A 27,244-nucleotide genomic window follows, 5' to 3' on the forward strand; every position below is an offset into this window, starting at 1 on the left:
AATAATGTTTTTATAGCTCTGTAAAGCTGTCTTTTTTACCTGGGTATGTGATGGCAGCAAAACTGCTTAAGCACCACTTAGGATGCATGAAAACCACTTGAGAAGGATTTATAAAGTAAGCCAATTTATACAAGGTATTCCTTCCTGAATTACTTTGTAATGACTCAATTAGCTTTCATTTCTGCACAAAGGAGATTTAGTTGCATAAATTAGCTTATCATCATTGAGGAAGTGTCACTGCTAAAGGACAGTTTATAGATACAACATGCAGTTGCTGTCAAACCTATAAGAATGTAATATAGACATCTGTGTATACTTTGTGCTTGAGCAGAACAGACTTCTGCCATTCAGAGACTAACAGGGGACAACAAGTTGCCCCAGGGACTGGCAATGTAGACGTCTCTGAAAAGGTCAACTTGACACAGGCTCTGACAATCGACCCAAAGCTCTGTCTTCTTTGATAAAAATCAGATAAACTTAAGACCACTAATTGATCTGCAGCCTGTTTAAATGTTGGCCATGCATATCTTCATTGCATATGATTACCAGAGAAAGCAAATGAATTGGGTAAGAAATGCCAGAGTCCAGTGACAGCAGCATAAAAATTGGAAAAGGACACAAATGCCCAGAAAGGCTGTGAAGGATATTCTCTCAGCTTTAGCTTGGCAAAGTGTCCTTGTGCTAATTATCTCTGGGGCTGGAAAAATAACTGCATGCACCATGTAAAGTCACACAGCCAGACAACTTTTCTTGATAGAAAGGTATTTCCAGTTATGCTTAAAAACAATATATTTTTGTGCTTCAAGGGCACAAACCTTTAGATAAACTATTGGTGATTTGACACAGCAAATAGAGAAGACTTGCCTCTTATCAGACCTTACACCTTTCTGAGATCTGCTGCATTGTAACTGTGACCTGCACTGACATGCAATCTGGCTCTCCTTCCCCCATTGTACATAATACACATAATTCTTTCAGGGCTGTCAAGGAAGGGGTGGGCAAGAAGAGTTCCTTTAGGAAGTAGCTCTGCAGTGCTCTTCCTGTTGCAACATGTGGAAAGGAAACAGAGGCCTGATTTCCTGACCCATACAGGAAAGCCTGGAACAGGTTGCTGTGAGGAGTTTTGGGTTGCTTTTCTTGGAAAGGAAACAAGAGCCAAGCCATCAGATGCTGTTAGCATTGTGCTCTGCTAAAAAAAAATAAATGTGTAAAACAACATGAATCATTACAGCCTTAATATTTAGTACTCATTTAGACATTACTGTAATTATAACAGTGTGTTGTCATAATGGAGCGTGGGGTCAATCCAATTATAGAGTTGCCAACAGTATTTTTTTTTCCACTAATGTACCTTCCTGAAGTTCTAATTGGTCATACTTTTAAAAGAACCAAAACCTTAGCATCTGCATTTTTGAAAAATTTTAATTGCTATGAGAACAGCCCTATCAATCTTATTAGTATTTGTGTCATGTCATTGAAAATACCATAGCAATTCCCCCCAGATGTCAGATTCATTTCAAGCAATATTTTTGTGATCTGATCTTAGTTCGCTATTTAACACTGGAAATTTGTTAGACTTTAAGGGCTGAGTTGACACGAGTATTTCTGATAGGCATCACGTCATAAATACCTGACATGACTTGAAAATATTTTATGATTTTCCACACAAACAGTGCATACATTCTTAAGTTAAATTTATTGCCTAGCTTTACTAAATCTGAACTCACAGAAAATATTTTGCAAATTGTCTGTGAGCTCAAGCTGATTAGTGCAAAATAATTTTCTTTTTTTCCCTACTCTTTTCTTGTCCTAACATATTTCTACTTCAATTTACTTTCAGGCTCGAGTTCTTTTTATTCTTTTGTTCTTAGTGCTGACTCTTGCTGCTGGATAGCTTTGCATTAATTGCTAGTGACCTAATAATTTAAAAATACCAAAGCAACTGAAGAGTTTCAGTCATATAATATGGCTTGCTGGGTCTTTTTTGTTATGACTGTCTACCAATTATAATTTCTGCAATCATTATTTCAGTAAGTATAATTTTTTTTGCTTTATCAGTGTAAATAGGTTGATTTTAAGGTAACTAAGGAACAGGAGAAGGGCAGTGAGAAAGTTTAAACTGAGCATCTTGGAGTAGATTAGAGTTTGAGTCCAAACAAATACACTACAGTTTTACCATTATTTTGTAACTTTTATGGCCTGTGGGATAAAGGGCAAGTAAATAACAGGCAGTTTAGGACATGATCAGAGCTAAAAATAACTGGATTCTTTAACAGGGCTTGTCTTGTTTGGTGATTGAGACTCAAAACCAAAAGTCCAGATCACTTGTGTAAGACACTCATCCTGGTAGTATTAATTTTGAACTTCACCTCCGTCTTTAAGCCTTCACTATGGTAAATGCTGAGCACATCATTACCAAAAAGGGCTACAGTTTGGCTTTTTCAAATGTTGTTAAGTAATCTTCAAATCTGACACTATCAACTTTTGAAAAATCTTACCAAAAGTTGAGGAACATGAGTAAGAATGTGAATGGAAAACATTCACATGTATTCCTTCATTACACAAGGAATGTGCAAGCAAATAATAAAATTACTGGCTCTAAGTCACTACCATAGTAGGGTTTGCTAGCTTACATGCTGTCAGTGTTAAAATGGATGACTGAGGGAAATCAGGCACAATTGCATTTATCCTAATGTTTTATGTAGTGCATTTTCATATTTAGGTTGTAGTTCATGCTTTTGTTTTGGTCAGTTTAGTGTTCTTTCAGGTTTGTGCTCAGAAATGGGAACTGCAAAAATCATATGGGGCAGAAATTAAAACAATCTGCAGTTAGATTGTCTTAGGCTGCAGTGAGACAGCACACTTCAATCCCTCTGAAATATGTACTATTAATCTGTTTTTCAAGTTGTGGTTTGGTTTTTCTTTTCTGTCTGTTGTGGTTGTTAGAATATTATTATAATTTTTCCCCCTTGAGTAATCCATGACATTTCTAAGTTTTAAATAGTCTAATATTTGAGATGCATGCTTGAGTGATATATATGTCAGATTTTTTTTTTACCTGAACTGTTCACCTTTCTTTCTTCAAGCATGTATTGTCAGATGCCAGTATTTTTCAGTGAAATAAGCAGTCTGAGACTAATGTCAGAGGCTGGCATCCATTGCCTTTTGATCTGTCAAAATAATTCTGAAGTGTTTTCATCAGTATATTGAACAAAAATGTCCATTGTTGCTATTACTGTTAGTGGAAAAGCAGAGATAGTAAAGTAAACCATATTATTTTAGGAAGAGTACTGGAAACTATTGGATAGTGGTTCATCCACATAGCTCTCCTGGAATGAAAGAAATATTTTCTGGAGAAACAACCTATCCAAAATCCTACTCAGCCACGTCTTGGGATTGGTAATCTTAAAAGCAGTGGGTAGGTAAAACCAAAGGGCTTTCTGCCCTCAGCTACACACTTAATGTTTTTTATCATGTCTTACTTGTATTTGTGGCCAAGTGACCATACCTTCAAAGCACCGCACACTTCAGTTTAGCAATTATGTCATCATAGTATTTTTAAGGCACACTACATTTTAAAGTGTTTGAGAATAGAGTGTAATTGTAACAGAGTAACACCAGCAAATCAGTACCTTTTGAATTTAAACTGTAATGGGCATGTAAATTCTTGATGCTAAATCCATCTGTTTTCAGGTACTACATGTGTTTAAGAAGCTTCACATTATTTCATTGCCATATAAATACCAAATTCCTTTACTCAGACCTCCTGGTTTTGTTTTATACCATTCTTCAGAGGCAATAAAATGAAATCTTTCAATGTCTTCTCAGACCGAAAGGGACCAACGTAAAAACAAGTGGTCTTGTGTTTTGCAGAGATCTTTGCAGCCTTTTTTTCTTCTTCTTCTTTTTTTTTTTCTTCTTCATTTTACACCTGTGTTTGCAAGCACTATGAATCATTTTATGAAGCCTTTTTCACTTTAGGTGTATGAAGTCTGAAGTTACATTTACAATTCTCTTTTATGTATAGATAGTTGCCCCTACAGAATTTTAAGAAACTTGTGCTGGTGGGCATAAGAGGGGATTTCAGATTTGAAATTAACACTTCTTGAAAGACCAGCATAGTTGTTCACAAACTTGCACTGCCACTTTCTTTCCATGTATTTTGTTTCTATGCTCCTGGTATACTGGTATATATTTTTCTGGAAAATGTGGCTTTCTGATTTAAACAACTCTATTTTATGTTGAATTCAAAAATGAGGGCATAGAGCTATGGTTAGTCTTTGGTCAGTATTTTCATTGTTGCAATAGGCTTATTTTAAAATGTATCTTTCCAGTGTGTTCACATGTTTAATTAAGTTGTTTTCCACTTTAAAACTTAATTAAATGCTCATGATGAACGTAAAAGGAGAAATGTTCTGTTGCAACTCGCTTTAGTGTTAACAGGAGTTACTTTAGGCACATAAAGGTAAGAGCAGAGCTCAAAATGGTAAAGGTCAATGTGAAAAGTCATGATTTCTTTCAGTGATGTTCTGAAGAAGCAAAAGTCCTGATTAATGTGTTTTAAACAAAATCAATAAGCCAACTGATGAAAGATTTGAGAGGTGGGATAGACCAAAATAGTTCTTTTACTTTTTTTCTCATGTGGACTTATATTATTGTTTACATCACAGAGTTGGGAACTGTGGTCAGAACAGTAAGAAATGACTGAGGAGAGATTCTGATATAATATTTATCACAAATTAATTTTGTGCTAACCTGTGTTAATGCTTTTAATTGTCTAATGCTAAATTGGTGAATAATGAGGTGAAAAATAGGAAGGGCCAAAATTTGGAGGTGCAACATATCAAACTGATTATGCCTTCTACATTGAATTGATTATGTCTTTGCATTTTCAAATAACCAAATCTCTTATTTCTGAATGATTGTGAGCTTTCATATGGGGATCAGTTGTTGCTTTTGGGGTAAGGACAAATTTTGGGCCCTGACAGCCAGGCCGCCCCCTAGTGCTACACACCAAGTTGTAGCTTGTAATCACCAGTTTATGGAAAATGAAATGGTGGGTATAAAGTGGCATGAGCAGCTTTGAATTGAAGGTTATGAATATTTAGCCTTATGACAGTATTTCCACCCAAACAAGATAGCACAGAACATAGGTGGAAATGGAGATAGAGAAAACAAGCTCTTCTTGCTCATACAGAGAATATTAAAATTCAAATCTAAGTATTTGCCAAAATAGAGAAGAACACAAGTTGAATACTGATACTCTTTTATAGTGTGATGCTTTCTATCTCCTGATACTTGATATTTTAGCAGGATTTTTTTGGTAATAAAGTGAACCAATCACGGTTAAATTGTAAACTGTAAACAATGGTGCAGAGTGCTAATGACATGCAAATGTAACTGGTGTGTGTTGAAATAACCAGCAAGCCTGCAGTTCAGGGATCATGTAACAAAACTAAGATGACAGCCTTGATCCAGCCAGTTCAGTGATATTTATGTTATCAGAATTAGAAGATAGCTTTCCAGTGATGTAAATTATTAGTACATATACATTCTGTCTGGTTAGTGTATACATAATGTAACCGGTCATCTTAGTGGTATTGCTTACATTCTTTTTGCATTAACTCATCACACTCCATTCTCATGGAATTAAAAACAGGAAATAGTTTGCAGTGCAACAGAAGCACCCAGTGTATTTAACTGTGTGTGAGCACTGTGTTTCAATAGATGTACTCTGTATTGTAAATGTATGACAAAGCATTTATTACTGTGTTATTGCCGTATTACAGAGCAAAGAGTGCTAAATAATCAATCAGTTAATGGTCTGTATGGCAGCTTGAACACAGCACATCCATTGTGCTTATGCTGCTAGAAGGATGAGTTTATGACCGCAGTGTAGATGCACGTTTAGCCAGGGCTTAATGTCCTAAACTGGAGCTGACACAAATATTTTTGAAATGCAGTTTCAGCAACAGTTTCCAAGTTCTCTAATATTTCAGAAGGAAGAATCAAGGATTATCTCAAAGGTTCTCAGAGAAGCTATTTAATTTTGTTGGAACAGGAGAAAGAGGGGGAGTGTATCACGAAATGCTTTAGCTTCCTTTCACTGATCATTATTAATTATATTCTAGCAGTTTTATCAGTTTCAAGTTGGGATACATATATGGCTTGCTAGAAATATACTGGTAGAGGAAAAATAGCTGCTTTAAGTTGCAGGTTTGAAAAATGCCTTGAAAACCTGTAGCTTCATGTCTCTAAGTGATGCAACTTGCATCACTTGCGCTGTGAAGGGCTTGTGCATTAAACTTATTTTTCACTTGCTTTCATGCCAGGAAGGAGCTGTTTCTGAAAAGAGGAATAAGAAGCGTGTGCTAATAAATTGCTTTGTACTATCTGGAGATTTAAAGAGTAACTTTAGTTATCCTTGATCTTGATTGTTTTATAATTAGATGCTGTTTTCTTTGCAGATAGCAAAAATACCGATTATGCCAATTTCTATCAAGGTTTGTGGGACTGCACAGGAGATGAAACTGATGAGTTGACATTTAAACGTGGTGACGTTATCTACATTATCAGCAAGGTATGAGACACTACTGGGGCTACATGTTGTAAAAAGAGAGCCATGGCACAAGGGCACATTCCCACAGTTCTGTGGGGGGAAATTGGCACTCCCTTTCAGATCCTTTGTCTGCAATCAGATACTCACTGCAATTAATTATTTTGTCAAATGAACTATAATCACAATTAAAACATAGCCGTGTAACAGGAATTAACTTTAAAGCATGTTTATTTACTTGTTAAATCTTGGCTACCATTTGTTAACTGACTTAACAGGAGACAATGTACTTTCTGCTCATAGAAGTTAACCTTGTAGAATTTTAAGTTATCTTGTATGTTATGTTTTTTGTTTCCTGTTTTATATTCCTGACTCTGCTGATTCTGACTTTTTTGGGTTCTTGCTACAGAAGATGGTTTGTTTTTTTTTTGAGCTATGCTTTCATCTTTGTATGCATATTGTTATTGTTCTGAGAGCTCAGATTCCAAATTTGTTTGCTCTGACAGATTTGGGTATTTTTTACTACATTTCTGTTTGCAAAGCAAATGAGAAATGCAATTTCTCTCATCTGAATTGGGACTAAACAGTAAAGACATGAAGTTATATTCTATGTTAATGTTGGTTAATTTTCCTTTACCTCCCCAACAAAAACAAAGCCTCTGTTAAAATATGTATCTCATGGTCCATTGCAGTCTACTTCTGAACAATTATTCAGAGGAAATTTCTGTTTTCCCCACATATTAGAAAAGAAAGCTGAGCTTTTAAAGTTCTCATTGGAAAAAACCTGCTTTAAAAAATATGTTTATCTAATTGCCATTCAGTGTAATTACTACAAAAAATATTGTAAGTCACTGAAATACACAAGTATGAAAGCTAAAGACATCTGTTTGTCCTAGTTTCAAATTAAGTTTTGTCACAATTGCTTTAAATCTTCTGCGAAAACTTTAACTACATTTCTGGATAATAAATGTAACAGCTTATGTTTGAAATAAATTTAAGATTTATGGATAGAAGGACAGTCCTATATAAAAATACAGAAGATGTATTACTAATATTAATTTGACCATGTATGTCTTTTGAGGTATTTCATTGTCACTTAAACTAATAACTGAATTGCATTACTAAAGGCTGAATAAAGCTTGTGGATTGGGCAAACTTTCAAGCAGTTATTCAGCTCTGAAGAATTGTACTAATTTAAAATAACTATTTCTTCCCCCTCTCGCTCCCCACAAAAAGCCCATGAGTGAATGGATTCCACTGTACAAGTTTGGCCTCTTTGTGGGTTGTGCTCTTCGGTACATTATGGGGACGATAAAATCTTAATCTTCAGCTTGTAGGTGAAAAAATTGTTTGCTACTCCTTCCCCAAAAGAGTGAGAAATTTAATTTAAAAAATGGAGCAAAATAGAAAAACAGTAGCTTAAGCTGTCTTCTGTATATCAACTGTCCTGTTGCCATGGCGTGATTAATCCGTAATCAGTCCTTGAAGCAGGCTTGCTGCTGCTCCAGATATATAGAGCCTCTCTCTGTGGGAATGATTTCTACTCCAAAATACAGCCCAGAAAATTCAGCCCTGTTTCGCTTAAAGATTGTTACAGCTTTTTCAGAAAAATGAGTGTTGGCCACTACTGTCAGCTTGGAATTTAGGGTCCTTGGAGGGGAAAGTGCCAGAGAATTATCTGTCTTAACCCTCCCTTGATTCAGTTTCAAGGTCTAATCATTTATGAGCTCTTTGTCCGGTAAGTGAAAATATAACCAAAGAAAAAGTGAGCCTAACCATCCTGAAGTGGGTCAAGACTTTTCTTCTAAAATATTTCCTAATCCACTACATAAATACTTGGATTTTGTGGCAGTCGGCAGGAATCCTAGGCAATTTTTTAATTTTTCCACACCATCTAGTGGTTGAAAATGAGAGATGCAGGTACTGACAGGGGGCCATGTGTATGCATCCAAAATGGTGTCATAAATTCAGCTTCAGCTGAACCTAGCTGTGGCTTTATTGCCTTTCTATCATATGTCAGCCAGGAACATTACTCTTGAAAATCACATTTTGCTGATAAGGAAGTAAGTACGGGTATAGTCATGTTATAGTAGGAAGGGTGAAGCATTAACAAAATATCGAGCATATTTGTGCAACATGTAATAGTTCTTTGTTTTACAGTGAAATATAAATGGTATAGCCTGCTCTGATGAACGTGATAAGATAGATATTAATCTCTCCCAGCAACAGTTATGCCAAAGCAATATATTTTTACCAGCTTTTCTCATACCTGTATAGAAATTAGGGGTAAAGCAACTATTTCTTTCCAAGAAATGAGATCATTAGTATAACAGAAGTCATTATGAAACAGTTTAGCAAATTTGGGCATTTATAGAATTTAAATAAAGCAAGAGGAGCAGGATATTATATGCGAGTTTCTAGGTAAATATCTATTAGACAGATGAGCATGATTTCAGTTTGGCAGTGTTTACTTCCTAAATATTATGCAATGAAAAATCTACTTTGAATTTGCTTTTAAATGAGCATCAAAACTGCAGTGAGCATGAGCTCATACTCTAACTCTGAGATACCTATGCCCGACTAATGCAGTTACTGTAGAAAAGCATGTTTTTCTGGTTTTAAAGGTGTATTCAAAAACTATTTAAGCTATTTTCTAAATATTTATGTCAATTGTGGCTTTTGTGTGGCAGCAGTCCTGTGAGCTTTTACAAAAAAAACCCAGAAACCTGACAACTTTTTTCTAGGTTTTTCTACCAAGTTTACTTCAAAAGTTGAGTTTTTAATCTGTGCAGAATTAACAGAACTATCACAATAGTACTTGTTAACTTTATTGTAAAACATAGTTAGCATTTCAGATTAATTGATCAATGTATCAGTACAGATATACTATTACTATTATTTTAATTTCTAATATTCTTGAATATTCAAGCGGCTTTTAACACTTATGCTATGAATGATGTGAACTTTCAGAAAACTGTATACCCTTATTCCATTTTGTAATAAAAAATATGGCTGCACAGATAAAGAGACTTGTTAATAACATTTCTTACTTAATATTGACTGCAGAACTATTATATATATAATACATTAGAAATGCAATACTTTGTAGTCCTGTTTTCTAAAAGGGTGATTGCTCTTAACTCCTGCTCATTTATGGGCTTGCCTTTGCTTTCAAGCCCATGTGATAAATGGGAAAACAGACCATAGTATAGCAATCATTTTTATAAATCTTCCATAGTGCTACTCAAGAAATCAATTTCCAGAAACAAAGATACCTGTGGATGGAGGTAGTTCTATTTTTTTCCTAAGTTTTGTATGCACAATTTATGCTAATGCAACACTTGCAGTACTTGTTCATTTGCTTTAGGTGTATGTTTTGTGTTATGAAGTTCCACAGTTTCATCAGCCAAATGCAAGTAATACAGAAAATTTACCTCAATATGTTAGTGGGCACCTGCTTAGTAGAATTACTGATATTTCTTAACATTAAATTAATTTAATATATTTCTTTTTTACATTTGTATTAAATTAGCAAATACTTTAAAATCAGAAATTATATATTAAACTGGAATTCTCCTTTTTATTATTTCATTGCACACCAGTGCTGCTCACTCTGGAATTTATGATTCATGGAAACTTCATCTATGACAACCTTTTGCTCCAGAATTTTTCATGAAAGTAGAGCATTAACTTGGTGCTTAGATTACCCTATATTCAGTGGTTGTAGGTTTCATGTGCGGCAGATTTTTATTATTTCAATACAATAAATGTCAAAATTCTCACACCTCAACCTGCATTTTTTGCCTAGTAAAAAGACAAAGAATCTCCACAGCTCAGGTTGCTGCTTATGAAATAAAGGTGCAACTTAACCATGCAGCTGTTTCAGAATCACTGTGAACATTTTGTTCACTGTCTGTATAATCTTAATAAAATGCATTTATTCAGTATTTTTTCCACGGCCATACTGCCTATGGCTCCTCTAGCAAATAGGGAGTACCAATAGGAGCAGATTTGCAGAGTGAAACACTTAGTGCTTGAGCCCTGGTGTCCACACCATGCTATTTCAAAGCTGTTTGATGTCCGAAGAGGTCAAGCCTGGTTTTGTAGAATGAGAACACATTAATTATTGGAGCATGTTCAAGTGCATCTTCCATTTTAGCTTCATCTGAAATAAATGTAGTGTGTGTGCTGAGGCTGATGGCTCTGCAAAGCGAGCCAGTGGTGGGAAGGTGGGAGCTTTGGGAGATGAATTTCAGTGGGATGCTTCTGTTCAAAACTAAAATGCAATACTCAGCTGTACATTGCCCATTTCCTGGCTTGTTTAGGTTTAATCTTTATGGGAGGGGGTGAGAAAACAATAAGTACATGTCTAAAGACAATAATGAAGGTTGGTTAGAAGTAATGCAAAGTGACCCTAGCTCTGTTGGTTTGCATAATGATAGCATGTAAGCCTTTACCTGTCAGATTAGAAAAAAAGTTGACCACGCATCATCTAATGGAAAATAAAATGGCCTTTCTATTGTTCCGGGGTGTTTTCTGGGGGCAGTTTTGTTTCAGAACTCAGTCTGCTTACTGTGATTTATATTGGAAATCTTTAATTGCTGTATATTTTCTCTCATGTCATTGTGGGAAATAAAACCCAATAATGCAACCATACAATAAATCTGGCCCTTATATTTTTAAAGATGACCATTTTATTGCTGTCTTAAAACAACTCTACTACCTGTGAAGAAGTCTCATTCAGTTATTTAAGACATTTGTCATTCTCCGCTTTTAGAGAAAATGCGGTTCTGTGCCAAAACTGCTCCCTGGTTGATAGTGTATCATTCAACAATTACACCAAAGGAAGTTCTAAAACTTTTTAGCTAGTATGAATCTCCCAGATGAATTGGAGATGTTTTAAGCTATTATCTTGTGAAAATTACACCGTAGGATGTTCTTTGCAAAAAATGTATCCCTACTTCTGACACATATTTAGCTTGATAGTCGAGGTTACTTATTTTAACCCCAAACAAGGCTATAGATACATTTTGCTTTTCAGTTTTAAAGTTTGCAGGTATTCAGCCCATAAATTAGTATTACTCACAGTGCCACTAGAAGGAAGAAGAAAAATCTTGAATTCACATACTTCAGTTTGTTTTTTTTTAAATACAACTCCATTTTTTTCTTCAAGGCATTGAAACACAATGATAATTTTCAGCAACTTTTTTAAAACCAAACAAATAAAAAAGCCCACACCACAAACATGAAAAAAACAAACCATATGTATTCAACAATGGAGACTAATTGAACAAGAACTAGATGTTCTCGACTTTTGCTGAAGTTAGTAGAAGTTTATATGGTGGAAAGCATCTGGAGAATCTCACGCAGGCAGAGGAACTGTTCTAAGTTCCAAGCAACTGTTTTGGAAATCAAGTATAAAAATTTTCTCTGTTTGTATGTCAAAATATCAAAATTATTTTCTGTAGAGGACTAAAATCTTGAATTTAAATGGTATCTGTAGAAAACAGGGAGTGTATTGCTAACTATTGTGTTTTCCCCAAGTAAAAAGGTTCTGTGATCAGTGTCTCATGAAGTCATGGGTACCTAGACATGAGTGCAGTGAAATGGGTGGGATGAGGACAAGGAGAAGCATTTGCTCACAGCATGTTCAGTTGAGAGCATTTAAGGAGCCTGTAAACCCTCATGGGATTTTCACCCCCTGCTATCTAGCATGCTGTACAGAGAGTGTTTTGCCAGCACGTTAAATGTTAAATCATAACCTGTTCCTTCCTGTTCTGTGAAATTACTTCACTTTGGTTAATAAATTTCTGCTGGGAGAAAAAAATAATACACTCTATGACAGTGGAAATGCAGAAGTAGCTTAGAAAGCATTTGCTCATTTGTTAAGGTTGTTGTTTCATATTATTTGGCATAATATATTCCATTGCCCTGGTGCTTGGTGCTTGTCTTCCAGAGGGGGAGGTGGGTGCGTTGTGGTGGCCCCCTCCTCCCCCCAGCTCTGCTAACATTGCCTGGTATGGCAAATGTGCTCCCTGTCACATGGCAGAGCGTGGCCGCACACTTGTGCATTCTCCTCATTGCAGGGCGGCTGGATCTGGCCCTGCCCCCCTCTCCTATCCCTCTATTTGCCTTGGAGCAATTCATTTTGCAGTTATTGAATTTCTTTGGAGAGTTATTTTCATACAGCGAGCATCACAGCACCTCTGGATCTTGATAGCGTTTCTACATAAGGAGAAAGAAGCTTTGTGTTAGTAATTACCTAACATTGTCAGGAGCTGACTGCAGGCCTCTTTCTAGTGATAACAGAATAACCACATAATGTAGCTTTATAGCACATGATTAATAGAAAATAATTACACATCCTACAAAGGGATGCAATATTTCTTATAAATTGACTACAATGGTTTCCTGTAGATTAAAGGACTCTTCATTATTTTATCAGTCCTTCTGAAGTATAGTCGCTTGCCTATGTTAGCAGTGATATTAAGAGCTGAATGCAGTGAGGGATACCAGATGGTAAACCCAGTGGTACCTGAGATCTGAAGCTGATGCTTGCAAAAGAACCATGTTTCCCAACTTTTTTATTCATATAAAACTCCTAACTGTATTCATATCCTTTGGTGTATTAATCCTTATTTTCCACAAATGTGGACTGCAGACTTTTATTCTACACATCTTAAGCAGCAGTAATAGACATATGGACCCCACAACAGCAGTGTGTTAATGAAATTATATTGCTGCAAAGGAGTTTATAATTGATAACATTGATAGAAACAATAGATCAATTTGGATTTTATGGGTGACTTCAAGAAAGGACTGGGGGGGGGGGGCAGCTTATCTGCCTCACTAGTTAAGCATTCTTTCATGTTACTGAGGATAGGAAGGAGGGGTTAGGAGTTTAAAGAGAAATGTCTGTACTTTAATCAGTTTAAAAGGGACTGCTATCTAATTATTCTACAACCAGAGATTAAGGTTTTATGTTCTTGGTAGCCAGGTATCTGCATTATATTTTTGTTCAGACTTCTATAGACTGCAGATAGTTTAATTGGGATTCATGTTGCTCTTGAGACCCACACAAAGAATAGTAATGTAAAGTAAGAGCTTCTGTGTTGCAATATTGTTGGTACGGTATAATGGTTGCATTGAATCCTTAAATTAGTTTACTAGTCTGTTACATCAACATTCATTTCATCTTCTCACTTAGCTTCATGCCAGAGCAGTAAGTGGTGTATAAGTAAGTAGCAAAACCCAGAAAGTTTTCAAAACAGCAGCATGCTTTTAATTTTAATTTGAGCTATCTGAATTGTTTCTTTAAAAACAATTGTTTCTAAGTCCATGTAGTGTTGCTAAGTGGAACATTTTCAATGGCTAATGTAATCCACAGACTTTTTCTGTGCCATTTGTCATAAGCAGTTTAATGGCTGCTTAACTGAGCCACTTCCCTCATTTCATGTATTGTTTGTTTTTTTGGCTGATGTCTAGCAAAACTTGCTTAATCACTCTTGTCAGTCACTGTGCAAATTCCATGTAGCAGCTTAAAATCTTTTGTTGCTTTCTGTTGGAGAGATTTATTGCTGAGATTCCAGTAGTATACGTGAGTGCCGCTCCTTTCAGCAATTTCCCACTTTGGTCTTGAATTCTAGTTTGTATATTTAAACAGTGTATTGTGAGATAAAGCATAGATTTTTAAACAGGCTGATCTGGAAGATTATAAACCTCAGTGTTTCGCCTTTAAGGATTTGGGGTGTAATGTGAGGCCCCATGGGAAAGGTTATTAACTTCTGTGGAGAGCAGTGTGACTGAAGATCAGGTTCAGATACCTCTAGACTTTCAAGACCAAACCCATCCCTAGCAGTCTGCTTTGCAGTGGAAGGGGAAAGAAGGTGGAATTTGCAGCTTTCTTGTTTGCATGTTCACATAATAAATGAAGGTTTTCCTGCTGTTTTTTGAGTGGATTTCCTTTAAATCACATTGCAGTGTTTTATGCATAGTAGGATAGAATCTTCTAAATCACCTATTGACTGTTAAGAGAAGGAAGAAAATGTTTAATTGAAGACTAATGTTCACCCTTCCACAATTAGAAAATATAAAACTGTGTGTGCCTGCATGCAGGCATAAAAAAAAAAAAAAGGCAAAAAAAAAGGCAAAAGGCAAAGAAAAAAGAAAAAAGAAAAAAAGCCCACATGAAAGCGGGCCATCGTAGTTAAGCAGAGAGAGAGCTGAGTATACTAAGCACCTCACAGGACCCCAGAGAACTCTTGACCAGGCAAAATATGCCAGCAGCAAATCATTATAGCTCAGGCTCTAATGAAACTCCATTAACCCTTAAGCTCCACTTGGCTATTTATAACCAAAAAACTTTACCGACAGTTCAAAATAGTAGCTTCATTTCAGTAGCACTGGTAATTCAAAATTCTTATCAGAAGAGCAGTGTAGCAGGAAACAGATGTTGCTTATCAGATGTATCTGTGTATTTTGTACTTTGTACATTTGCTCCAAAGTAATTTCTGTTTTACTAATCATTTAGTTTTAATAATGCTTCATTTGTAACTCAGTATATGTGTGTGTGCAGTTCCAGCTGTTACAATTTATTGAACCATTGTTAGGATTGATCTTAAAATAGGAAAAAAGTAAATTATATACCACAATATACAATAATTACATATCAGTATTACATTATTTTATTTTTACAATAATTATATACCACAATACCACAATACTCTTACTTGGTACTGCTTTTAGAAGATATTATTTCTTTAAACTATTATAATTCATTTTGTTTCATATTTAAGTCACTAAGCCTAAACATATTTGAAACAGGAGTACATTAGTCATCTGTCAGGAATATGAGATCTGCTGTAGAATTTTCTGCAAGCCTAAAGCAATAGTAGACTTTGTCCATATAAATATATTATGTATTAGATATACAGTGTTCCCTTCACATTTAAGTGAAGTAGTTTTTAAAATAAGTTGATGGTTAGTTTCTTAGAGTTTAGCTTGTGATACTAAAAGAATCCTGTTGATTGTTATATGTCAACATTGTGCTGTTAGATTTTAGTTACAAAGACAAGAGGATGATGAACAGAGGATAAGGAGGTTGGCTGCTTTTAGTGGGTGTTAGAGAAGCATGGCCATAATTAAGAAATTTTCTTGAGTATGCCTGGCCTTTTTAAAATTTAGCTTCTGCCTTTGCATGTGAATTCCTATAACAAAAAGATAAAATGTTTTAATTTTCAGTTGAAATTATTATAACTGCATATAAGAGAAAGCATCCATAAGGAGTTGCATACAAAACTCCGTTGCATTTATATCAGACTAAAGGTTAATACTGCGTATTGTTTTCAATTAGGAGTACAATAGATTTGGCTGGTGGGTAGGAGAAATGAAGGGAACCATTGGCTTGGTGCCTAAAGCCTACATAATGGAGATGTATGATATTTGAGAGGCCTGGGTAAGTACATTTTAATCCAATCTTCTGTAATGGCTTATATGTTCCCTTGTTCTCTGTTTCATAAGTATGTCTTTCCTGGAACCTTTGGAGGAGTCCTGTTAACATAAAGATTATGGCAAAATATATTGAAGGTTCAATTAAAGTACTTTTTTTTTCTGGGATTCCATATGAAATATTAAACCACAGGGTACAAAGATGATATATTTAATAACTATGTCCCTTTTTCAGATTTTTAAAAAAATAAAATTTGTGTTGTTTCTATTTAGTTTTTTACTTTAGTAATATGTATATTTATCTGTCTGTGCAGAAAACTGTGGAAGGGGATGGATATTTGGACTGGGTTTGATATGTACGTTTGAGGTTTTTTGGTTAATGATGAACTTTCAACTTCCCTCTCCCTAATCAGGAGAAATCTGCACTTGAAATGAAGAGTGGTGTGCAGCTGCAGTTTACAGAGCCAGCCTCTGGAAGAAGATTCTGCTGTACATGTTTTGCGGTTTCAGCGAATGTAGTCAGATCGTTGCCTTGTGTATATTAAACATTATAAACTGTAATTGATCATAACTTCACGGAAATGTTCTTCTTAGCCACTTTTTATAGAATTGTAATGCTAGGAAATTAAATTGATGGTAATTAACATATGGGGCACAAGCAGCCATACAGTGCCTGTTGCTCTTTTTTTAACATATTAGCAGCACTCTGTATAGCCATAGGTTTGTGTTCTCTCAGGGAATTTTGCTATCTTTTCCTGTTCTGCAGATCCAGAAAAATTAAGCAGAGCATCGAGGGTAAACTATTACTCACTTCACGCGTGCATTAACCTTTTGATGCTCACTGTACATTTATGCAGTTTCATCAGAAAGCTGAGGGAAATTTATGTGTAATATTTCAAGTCTTCAGCGTATTCTATTTCCAAATATTTTTAAGTTATGCTTTAGCTAATGATTTATTTTTATCGTATATTTAGTATTGTATTGTTAATTACTATTTTGTTGACACACAATGAAGATTTTATTATTTTGCTGGTATAATAAATGAGCCTGTGTGGTAATACTGCCCTGGTACCATTCTGACTTGGACATGGTAATTCTATGAAAATTTGTGAAAATATATTAAGCAGAATTTTTTTTAGTCAACACAAGCTGAATTGCAGGTAAAAATATTTTTGTCCATGGTAGTGTGAAATATTTTATCTGTACTTATAGATACTTTTGCAGAGTTAAATCTGGATACCTTGCTGGTATGTGGAATTCTGATGCAAGTTGTGCAACAGAGATCTTCATCTTCACCCACTGTGAATTAGCAACAGCTACCTGCGCTCTCGTGTCAAAGCCGTAACTTTGTGGTTAATCAAAAACATTGATTGAAACATAAAAAAATGCACTAAAATATTACCACTTGTGGACAAGTGGTTGGGCAAGTCAGAGTTAATACTTTACAAACTCTGCTTTTGGAGATGTGTTTTACCATTAGCATGCAAGATCAACTCTTTGGGGTCCTCGCCGATAGCTGATTTGTGAGACCCTTAATGTGCCAAGGAGGCAGGTCAGGCCAGCCCGTGAGTGAGTTGCTGAGCCTGTGCAGGTCCCCGTGTAGCTGCTTGTGCTGTTTATGCTCCAGGCAGACCCCGGGAGCACAGCGGGTTAAAGGGAAACGTTGGTCTGAACTGTGAATTTGGATCCTTTCAGGGAACTAAGATGTTGTGCACTGCGTTAGCTAATGTATGATACTTGCTGGTACACTGAATTCTAATAGGCGCCAAACGGGACGGAGTTTTGTTGTAATTTTTTAAAGAGATAGTCATTGGAATTGATTCTGTGCGTTATCAGCGAAGCATTAAAATGATAGATTATAGTCTTCAGATCTTTTACTACTTTAATTTGTCAAGCGTACTGGTGGATTGTGTACAGAATGTGAAGCGTTAATAGCGGGGCTGGAAACGCTCCTTCTCCCTTGTTAACATGGCAGCGCCATAAATCTGCCCACCGAAATGGCTTTTTATTAATGACAGAATTCCGAATCCCACCACCACCACCACCACCACCACCATGCACTTTTTAGGGAACAAACCCTCCCCCACCTCCTGTGAGGGGTGCCTTGGCTCGGCGCTCGCTGAGGGCCGGGCCCGGCGCGGGGCGGGGGCGGCCTCGGCGCGGCCCTTGCGCTGCGCGGCCGCGGCGCTGGGTGGCAGCAGATTTTCGTGGGACGGCGGAGGCGGATCCGGGGCTGTCCCCGTCCCCTTCCCCCTCCCTGCCTGCCCCGCGCCGTTTCTGCCTTTTTTCCAGGAGAGGGAGTCCTTCCCCAAGCGATGAGGGGCAGAGCTGCCCGGCGCGGCCTCTCCTGGGTGGTGACGAGCGTAGACATCGAGTGGCTTTTGTCTGTAATTCTCTCTTAGGGTTTCCCGCTTCTTCCTACTTATTGCTAGGGGAGAGCAAATAAACTGCCTTAAATTCAAAACCTGAAAGATATCCTGAAACTCACTGGTAATGTCTCCGAATAAACCAGCGATGGGCCACGGATTAATGGTTTACTTTAAACCTGTGTGAATACCATAACCTTTTTTGGATGAGAAAATCTCAGTTAATACAACTTACGTGAAACTCGGGTAGAGGATGCTAATTGCTTCATTTTCTTTGTTCACTTAGATTGTGCTTGCCTTTCTGTGAATGGTGAGAGAGCAGATTTTTAAAAGGTAATTGTAACTCTCACATTGTACAGCGTTTTACTTGATTATTTGCTGTATTCTGGATTTGTATGGTACTGCCATTAGATCTTATAATAATGTTCTACTCTGCAAATTTTTAAGGTTCAAATAAAGTTTAATTGTTTGCAAACTGTTATGATGCTAATAATTCAACAGCCTGCTGTGTTACTAATGAAATTACTTTGTTATGATTAATTTGGAAAATAGTGTGTTGATTGTAGTAATTAAGCACAACAAGGTGAAGTAAATGATTCTAATGCCATCTGGCCTCCAGACTGAATGAAGAAATGAAATGGGGCTGTCATTTGAATTTATTCAGAGAAGTAAGGGTAATACAAATGCTTTTTATAGCAGAGGCACCCGGATATAATCATGCCACTCTGTAGTATCTTTTCATGTGGTTCTGTATACGGATAACTGGTTCACATATTTTTGCAGCATCTCGTTAGGATATACCCCTTTGTGCATACTGCCACTAATTACATGTACTGATGGCAGTGCATGCACTGGTTCTTCTATCAGAAAGATGTATGGATAAGATTTAGAGAAGTGATATGGCTCAGCTTACCTTTTGATCCCCTATTAAGGATAAAAACTTTCTGTGACTGGAATTAAGCTGAAAGTGAATTCTAATTAATATCCCATTCTAAATTCAAAGCTAAATGCATAAACTTCTTTTTTTTTTTTTTGGCTCTGCAGTCTGAGTATGACACAGTATTAGAAGGAGTGTAGAGAGTAACCCTTTAGAACCTGATGCAAAGATTGTTGAAACCGAGAAGCTATTGAATTCACTTGCTTTTGCATCAGGATCTCAAACAGTAACTCAAAAATGGGGAATACAGTTTCAAAGTGCTTTCTTTGCTGAATCCTGTCCTCTTTCAGAAAGAGATGCAATTATTTCCATAAGCTGAACCAAACAAAAGAATAGCACTGTTTTCTTTAAGCCAAATGATAGAAATCCATTTTTCTCTCTCAGGTAAAGCAAAATGAAGTTGTGGGTGTAAATTAGAATCCTGGCATGATAAAGTTCAGTGAGATCTAGAGGGAAGCTGTAAAATATTAAACTGTGGTAAAAGTACCCAGGTAGATGACAGTGGTGTGCTCTTCAGTTGCATGAGCCATTTGAAGTTTCTCTCATCTCTCACTCAGGTTGATGAAAAATTTATTAGTATGTAACTGTGGGAAAAAGCATATGCATGGAAATCTTATAAACAACTTTCCATTTTCCAAGTACTGATAAACTCTGTAAGACCTCCACTTACCAGAGTTTCTCTGAAGCTGATATTTTACAGAGAGGAGTCTGCTTAATTCCATCTTTATTTAGGAAATCTGACACTAAGCTCAGCAAAAAGTGCTCTGCCAAATCTGCATCTCTGTCTTAGGGTTCGCTTCCTGCCCAACATCGTCTTACTGTGAGGGACCAGCACCAACCAACTTCACATTATGAACTTAAAATTGTGGATTCAAGCTGGATGTAAGCACAGCATTTGGCACTTCTGGGATGCAATTGTGACTTGATTCATCTTTTCATCCTACAGGATGAAGTAAAGGGGGCTTAAATGGTGGCAAGATGTGCAAGTGAAAGAAATGCAGCTTTTCTTATCCAGCTGTGTTGTGATAAGGAATATATATGTTTATTTTCCCTTTAACTGTAAAGCAGATTAGGCAGTGATAACCCATGAATTCTTATATCATAGCCTTTTACAGATTTGTTTAGGAGTGATTTTGTAATGGGATCTAGACAATTCTCTTTTTGATGTCTGGAGTTACTCCAAAGTATCACATAGAGAAATTCATAGAAATTCAGTTGCTGGGTTCAAAGCAAAGTAGAGGAAAAACCTCTGCACCTGAAAGCCATGTTAACATAAGTCAAATTTAAAACTGAAGCTGTCAGCTTCTTCCAGCTTTTTGGGAGGACAAGTCTTTTAATTAACAGGAAAAGCTTAAAAATCCGAGGTGTCATCTTGTAGCAATGTGTCGGAGAACAAAGTACAATGGTGCAGGCAGTCTGAGAAGAAGAGCTGCTGGTAGATGAAGAAGCAGATAGTTTCAAATGCCACTAAAAACCAATCTATCTCTATTAATTTTCTGCTCTAGCAAACTGATATGTTGGAGCTTTTATCTTAAAGTATTCTCACTGTCTCACAACCCATAGAGCAAACTTCCTTTCACCCTCTACTGTAAAGCAAGTGCTACTCCATAAAGAGATTTGTTGGCTAATGAGCATTTTACAGCAAGACTTTAAAGTTTATGCTGTGAAATGAAAAAAAAAAAAAAAATCCACATTCAGTTACAGTGGGAGGATTTATGTTGGTGGAAGAGAATTACCAGTTTGGCCACTTCCAATCTGCTGTAATTGCTTCCATATTTGTAAATAGTGCTGTGGGATTTTTAATGGCCACGGCAATAAGGACTTTAGTTTTACACCTTGTGCTACAAGACAAGTATGTAGAACCCCAGAGCTGACCCCCATGCAGAACTGCCTGGGGTAAAGGAAAAAAGGTATTGCACAGGATCATTATCAATCTCTGAAAAGCCAGCAGCATAGATGTGTGCCTTGGCAGCCTCCCACCCAAGAGCTGACATGGCCCAATGCTGCTTTTTAATAGTCAGCTCTAATAGGGTCAGCATGAGAAGAACAGAGCACAGACAGTCTGACAGGCGTGGGCAACTCAGTTTGTTCATTGGTGGTCTTCAGCCTCTCAGACTTTTTTCAGTGTGGAAGGGAAAAAATGAAATCTGTATACAGTCACATGGCATCAGGAGAGAATCTTCCTTTTCTGTTTCTCTCTTCTGAGAGGACTGCCAATCTTTCCTTATATTTAAATTAAAAGCAGTCAGGCATGAATGCACACATGTGTATAGGAAGGAGTGGGTTTTATTATATCGTCACTTACAATCTTGTTTCGATGCTGGTTTCTCCTTTCTGTTGTTTACATTGACGTGCTCATAATTCTATTAGCTCCATTTTTGTAATTTCCCACCATTTTAGTGCATTGTGTCAGCAGTATCTTATCAAAATATCTGTGTCTTTTGTGACAGTAATTTTTGTTTGTGTGTAAAATACTCCAGACTAATGCTTTGAAACTTCTTATTTTCAAGCTGATTTTGGACTTAGTTTTCGTGTACTAGACATCAATCAAAGGGGAAGAAGTGAATAATCTGTACATCTAGAGTTTCTGTTACTTGACTAAAAAATAGGCAATCCACATTAGCAATTGTGATAACTGTTTTGGAATGTCTGTGAACTAACTGGCTTCCTTTCCATTAATTTGTTTCTGATTCTGAGACTTGCACAGTATGCTTAACCTTAGACTGCGACTACCTATTCAGCTACTTTATGTCCCGTTGTAGCCACCCAAGGTCACCTCTAGGTTGTTACTGACTTGTGGCCAGAGTTGCCTCCCTCTGATGTATTTGGTACTGCTTTAAAGGCAGAGCTCGGGAAACAAACATCTTATCTCCTGAGCTTTGTAAATTTTCAGGTGAATGAAAGTTCAAAATGCAGAAGCATCATCCAGAATAATCTCTCTCACTAAGTCATGTTTATGATTTGTATTTCTGTGAATACTCCATCTTCACTTTACTCCTGCATTAATTTACTTAAAAAAATTGTGAATAGGAGAACATGTACCATGAGATGTCTTCCTAAAACATTAGATTTTGACAGAATTAGGTCAAATTAATGTTTGAGGTGCAGAGTATGTGAATGCTATTTGAAAGTGTGAACCTGAATACATACCGGTGGTGGTCTCTGTCAGGCTTTGGCAAGTGGAGGAGAACAAAGAGCTACGTATCTGGCCCTTAGCTGAAAACTGAGCCTTACTGATCTATGTCTGATATTATCTTAGGCCCTTCAGCTGCACTCTTGCTTCTGAGCATCTCTAATTCAATGAGCTAGAAATTTATGCAGGTGTTTGTCCATCAGGTGTAGATCAGGGTTTTGAATTATAGCCTGATCTGACAGAATGGCATACAAAACCATGATGTGATACGTTCCCATTTGTGGGTCCTCAGTCTAGCTGATGATTCCAGCAAGTATATGTGAACCACAAAGAGATTTCATCATGCCTGTTTCATTAAATGGTAATGATAATGTTTTTCAGTGGAATTCTATTTTGCACATTCTGGCTGATGTAAAGGAGGCCTTCATGCAAAATACCCTTGCTTAGATGTCAGAACATCTGAAACATAGGGAATACGTGTTAGAGTAATTCAGTCTGAAGCTGACCAGGGTGACTCATAGGGATCACAGAATGGAGTGCTGAGCAGCTACTGAGGGCACATATATTTCATTTGGTAAACAGTGTTTGATTATGAATTGTGATAATGCAGACAATCATTTCAATAACTTTGTCTAGTTAACAGTAACAGTAGACATACTGTTAGTTAAATGGATTAACTGAAATTGCCGTAGCTGTTCAGACTATATTCATCGTAATACTTGGTTGTGTATGTCCTTCCCTTGTCTGTGAGCTTGTGACTGTTCTGCTCATCCTGAATGTTGTCATTTCTGCTGGAATTACAGAAAAAAATTGAAATGTAGGCAGTTGTCAATGACACAGACATCTTCTGTCTTTTCCACTGTCTGCTTCCTGAAAACAGTCAGTTCTGCATGTATAGTCTGAAACAAGGGAATGTAGCCATGTGACTCCCCCTTTAACTCAACAAAAGTTATGTAGGTAATTCTTAATTTGAGGGCACAGTATTAACTCCTCATTGACAAGAGTAAGCATTAGTCTCATAGTTCCCTTGGCTTTATTGCAACTGCTCCTGAAATTTCTTACTCATGAGATACAGGATTTAGAATCAAATTGTTAAATATTGTGGAAAATTAATTAAGTTTTGTAGTTTAAAGTGGAGCTAACCATCAGTTAACTACCCAGATACAGGGTGCCAATTAATCTATGAAGTGGTTCTTGATGTTCAAAATCACTCTGTACCCAGCACTTAACAAATACAGGGAGTATTGTGAACACAAAACGAATGGCTTTGGTGATTTTGATCTCCAGAGAGGATCTCCTTGGCATAAGATAGTTCTTGTAACCAGATGGAAGTATTTTACATCCTACTCATTTTGAACTCCCAGTTCACATCCTGATGATCTGTACACTCTGCGCTGAGGTCTGATTGATTATACCAGGATTAATTGGGTTTTGCTCTTCTGAAAACATTGCAGGTATGCCAGATGTGAGAAAAGTTGTGTTTGACCCTGTCTGTTTCATTGCTCCATTTCCCTACCAAGTGAGAATTGTATAGGGGCAGGTACTAGTACTGTATTCAGGAATCTTATAGACAGCTGTCAATGGCAGATGAATGTGCTGGCTGTGCCTCTCCTTTCAGCCAAGGATCAAGTCTATAGTAATAGTAATAGTGAGGATTTATCTTGTTATATGAGTATACTGACACAGAATTATAACATCTGTATATGGGCCGCTGACAGTCCTTATGTCTCCTAGTATATTCTATTTTCTCTAGGCCAAATTTATTGCTCTCATAATTAAGTCCTATCCTGAGAACTTAATGGAGTTGCAGGTTCTGAAAGTAGCAGGAAATACAGTTCCGTGCCAGGAGCTTGCGCAGTGTCTGCTCCAGTCTGCCCAGGGTGTTAATTCCACCCTTTCTGAGGGAAGGGTGAGTGACACAGGATGTGGCTTTAGAAGAAACTCCAAGTTGGTAATTTTTATCGTTTGTTCCATCTCATGTTAGGAATGCCTGAGTGGCCTTTTGTTCTCAGTAGTCTTACACCCCTAGTTGCTAAATGGGATCACGTTAATCATGGATGACACCAAGAAATAACAGGCTTACATTGCTTCCAGGTAGAGGCGGATCAGACACAAGGTGAAGCTTTCCAGTGGTGAGGGCAGTGAAGCATTGGGGTTAGTTGCTTGGGGAGCTTCTGTGATTTCCATTTCTGGAGGATTTGGAGAACCTGCAGGGAATGAACTCACCTGCTAGGAATGACTGAACCATGGCAATTCCTGCCTTGGGGTTGGGGCATGTACTAAATCACCTCCTAAGGTCTGTTCCAGGCCAGTTTTTTGCAATTCTGTAAGTCAGCGGTGAGCTGACACTGCTCTGAAATGTCAGAATAAATACAAGCCCGGTCTTATTCTTTACCTGGTGCAGTAAAAATGCTGCTGCTCTGTGGGTTTATGTGTTCCTTATCCTTCTTCAGCTTCACAGTCTCCAAGCAGGAGCCAAGTTCACTATTTCTTACCCAGCAAGCATGTTAGTGCATAACCTCAGTAATTACTTTGGTCCACAATTAGTATATTTTTAAAAAGGTAAAGGATTCTTTAATGTATCATATACCTCAAAGTGAGGCTGGCTGTGACAGAGCCCAAGCAATTTTGAGTATATACAAAGTATATTGCTTCTAATTTGAAGAGAAAACACTTAATTCACTTTTTTTAAAAAAACCAAAATAGCTACAATTTCAGATTGCAACCATTTTTCCACCTTAGCTAGTTAATTTTCCTTAACTGGTTGGGCATCTTAGGAAATAGAGAAAAAGATAAAAATAGCCTTCAGTTTTGTCTACTGTCTTTTCTGAGAATAGAAACGGATTTTTCCAGAGTCCTCTCAAGTAAATAGAAACATTCTCATCCTTATAATAGGCTGTGGATCAGGTCCATATGTAAGGATAGTCATTCCCCCCCCCCCCCCCCCCCACCTTTTTTCCCCCCCCATACTCTTGAATTGAATGTATGACATATATTTAATCCTGGCAGTATTCTTTATCTCTATGAGAAGTCCTTTTAATTCTCTGTAAGAAAGTGTTCTGTGATGTGGCTACCTGATTTTATTGAAACTCACATGTCAGGAAAAAAAATTATTGCCTTCCCTGTCAAAACTGACAGTAATTACAAGGCCAAATATATTGCTGTGATTGACTTGTAAAACCAAATCTGTAATATTTCAAGCTTGTGAGTTGGCTTGTGCAGCTCTCAGGAAATATAGCCCAGTATTTGCTTTTCAAACTGACATCTCTTTATCTATTTCTTTTATCATCTTTGTTTTTATTTGTGAGAACAGGGAGCATACAGCATTTATATGGAATGGACTGGATGGCATTTAATGAGTTGGCTTCTGGGGAAAAGTAGCTAAACAGTAGCTAAAGGAAAGCCAGTAAGGTTTAAGCAACGGTATCTTTTATGTGCTCCTCTTTATGCATAATCTTTCAGCAATAAATACTGCATATTGATTTCTTAATTGTAATGGAAACATACTTGGACAGGAGCAACATTATAGCCTATTTGCTGCCTTAATTTTTAAAGACATTTTAAATTTTAAAATGGATACTGCACTAAATGCAGGACAGTGCTCTTAACTTGATGTAGAAGCACTTGCTCGTCAAGGCTGTGTTGCTGAGAGCTCTTTCCATTTCAGCTGCTTTCTTTTCTCTTTCCTTTGTAAGACCAAAATAATCTGTAGTTGGAGTTTAGGCACACTTAGCATGTGTAAAATTCAGTCTAGATCAGACAAATCACTTTAAACTGGTTAGCGAAGAAGCACCAAAATAGGTTTCTGCAAAAAATAAATATAAAAGTTTCACTTGTTTATTTGGCTATGAAAAAACATAAAACATGCAGTAGTTTCCAGGTTAATAATAAACATTTCTGAGGACTTGTAAAAAGTGATCTTTCTTTGGCTGAAGAAAAAATAAAAGGACACCTACACATCAAATAAATGTATAAACCAAATGCTGGCTTAAAGATTTCTTAAAGGTGGACTAACAGCACTGCCTGAAAAATAAAGTAAAAAGAGGAAAATATATCTGAAATATAATGTATTCATTTAGCTGGAGTGAAAAAAATAAATACAAGTGTTAAAGCGATGTGTATTAACAGCCACAAAGAAACACTTGGAAGTGGCATCCACAATATTGTGTATCGTTTTGAATGTACAATACCAGATTATTTCGGAACAGAAAAGATGAAGTTGATGTTACAGGAGAAAATATTCTCCATTTTACTTCATCATTTCCAGTCTGCTGGGTGTTTGGATGGTATTGCTGTTGGGGTTTTAATTTTTCTTTTTTCTCTTCTTTTTCTTTCAAAATTATTTTATATTTTATTCTAAATCCAAACCAGCGAAGCAAAGCCTAGGAAGTAATAATTTCTTTGAATCTTAATACAGTCTGTCTTCTTAATGAGCCTATTGCACTGCCCTGAAAACAGCCCTTTACAAATAAACATGCTGGAAGTGATTTAGCCACAATGTCCAGACTGTGTAAACATCTAATTATTACAATAAAATTGTCAATAAATATACATTACTGCTCCCTTTTCAAACGTTAACCAACTTTCTCTTCGCTTGATAAAAAGGTATAAATTGTATTTTTATATCTCGGCGGGTTTTGTTTTCATTACCCTGCTTGCTGCTCTCCAGACAAAAGAACGCAGACTAATGTCTGAGTTATTCCTGGATGGTGAAAACTCCTACAGTTGTTTATTAACATAAAGTGCAATGTTTCCTTTCACAGCAAAATGAACTCCAAGCTTTCACAATCTGATGTTTAGTCACA

At 36.8% G+C, this 27,244-nt stretch overlaps 1 protein-coding gene across 5 annotated transcripts in view; it reads left to right on the plus strand.

Annotated features, from left to right (window-relative positions):
- The window catches only part of SKAP2 (src kinase associated phosphoprotein 2), a 183,427-nt gene that overhangs the window by 101,110 nt on the left and 55,073 nt on the right, over positions 1 to 27,244 (plus strand). For 3 of the 5 annotated variants that reach the window (XM_086853176.1, XM_086853202.1, XM_086853192.1), the window contains 3 exons: positions 6,468 to 6,580; positions 15,909 to 16,010; positions 16,417 to 18,844. The exons of 1 other annotated variant lie outside the window; for it this stretch is intronic. In XM_086853176.1, the coding sequence (XP_086709302.1) occupies positions 6,468 to 6,580; positions 15,909 to 16,001 (206 nt within the window). In that variant the 3' untranslated portion in view covers positions 16,002 to 16,010; positions 16,417 to 18,844. Of the gene's footprint in view, positions 1 to 6,467; positions 6,581 to 15,908; positions 16,012 to 16,416; positions 18,845 to 27,244 lie in introns of those variants that run through there. One more of the 5 variants, XM_086853186.1, reaches the window with a different exon arrangement.

The sequence above is a fragment of the Cyanistes caeruleus genome, chromosome 1 (genome assembly GCF_971803275.1).
Source record: "Cyanistes caeruleus chromosome 1, bCyaCae1.hap1.1, whole genome shotgun sequence".
In the NCBI taxonomy this organism is placed as follows: Eukaryota; Metazoa; Chordata; class Aves; order Passeriformes; family Paridae; genus Cyanistes; species Cyanistes caeruleus.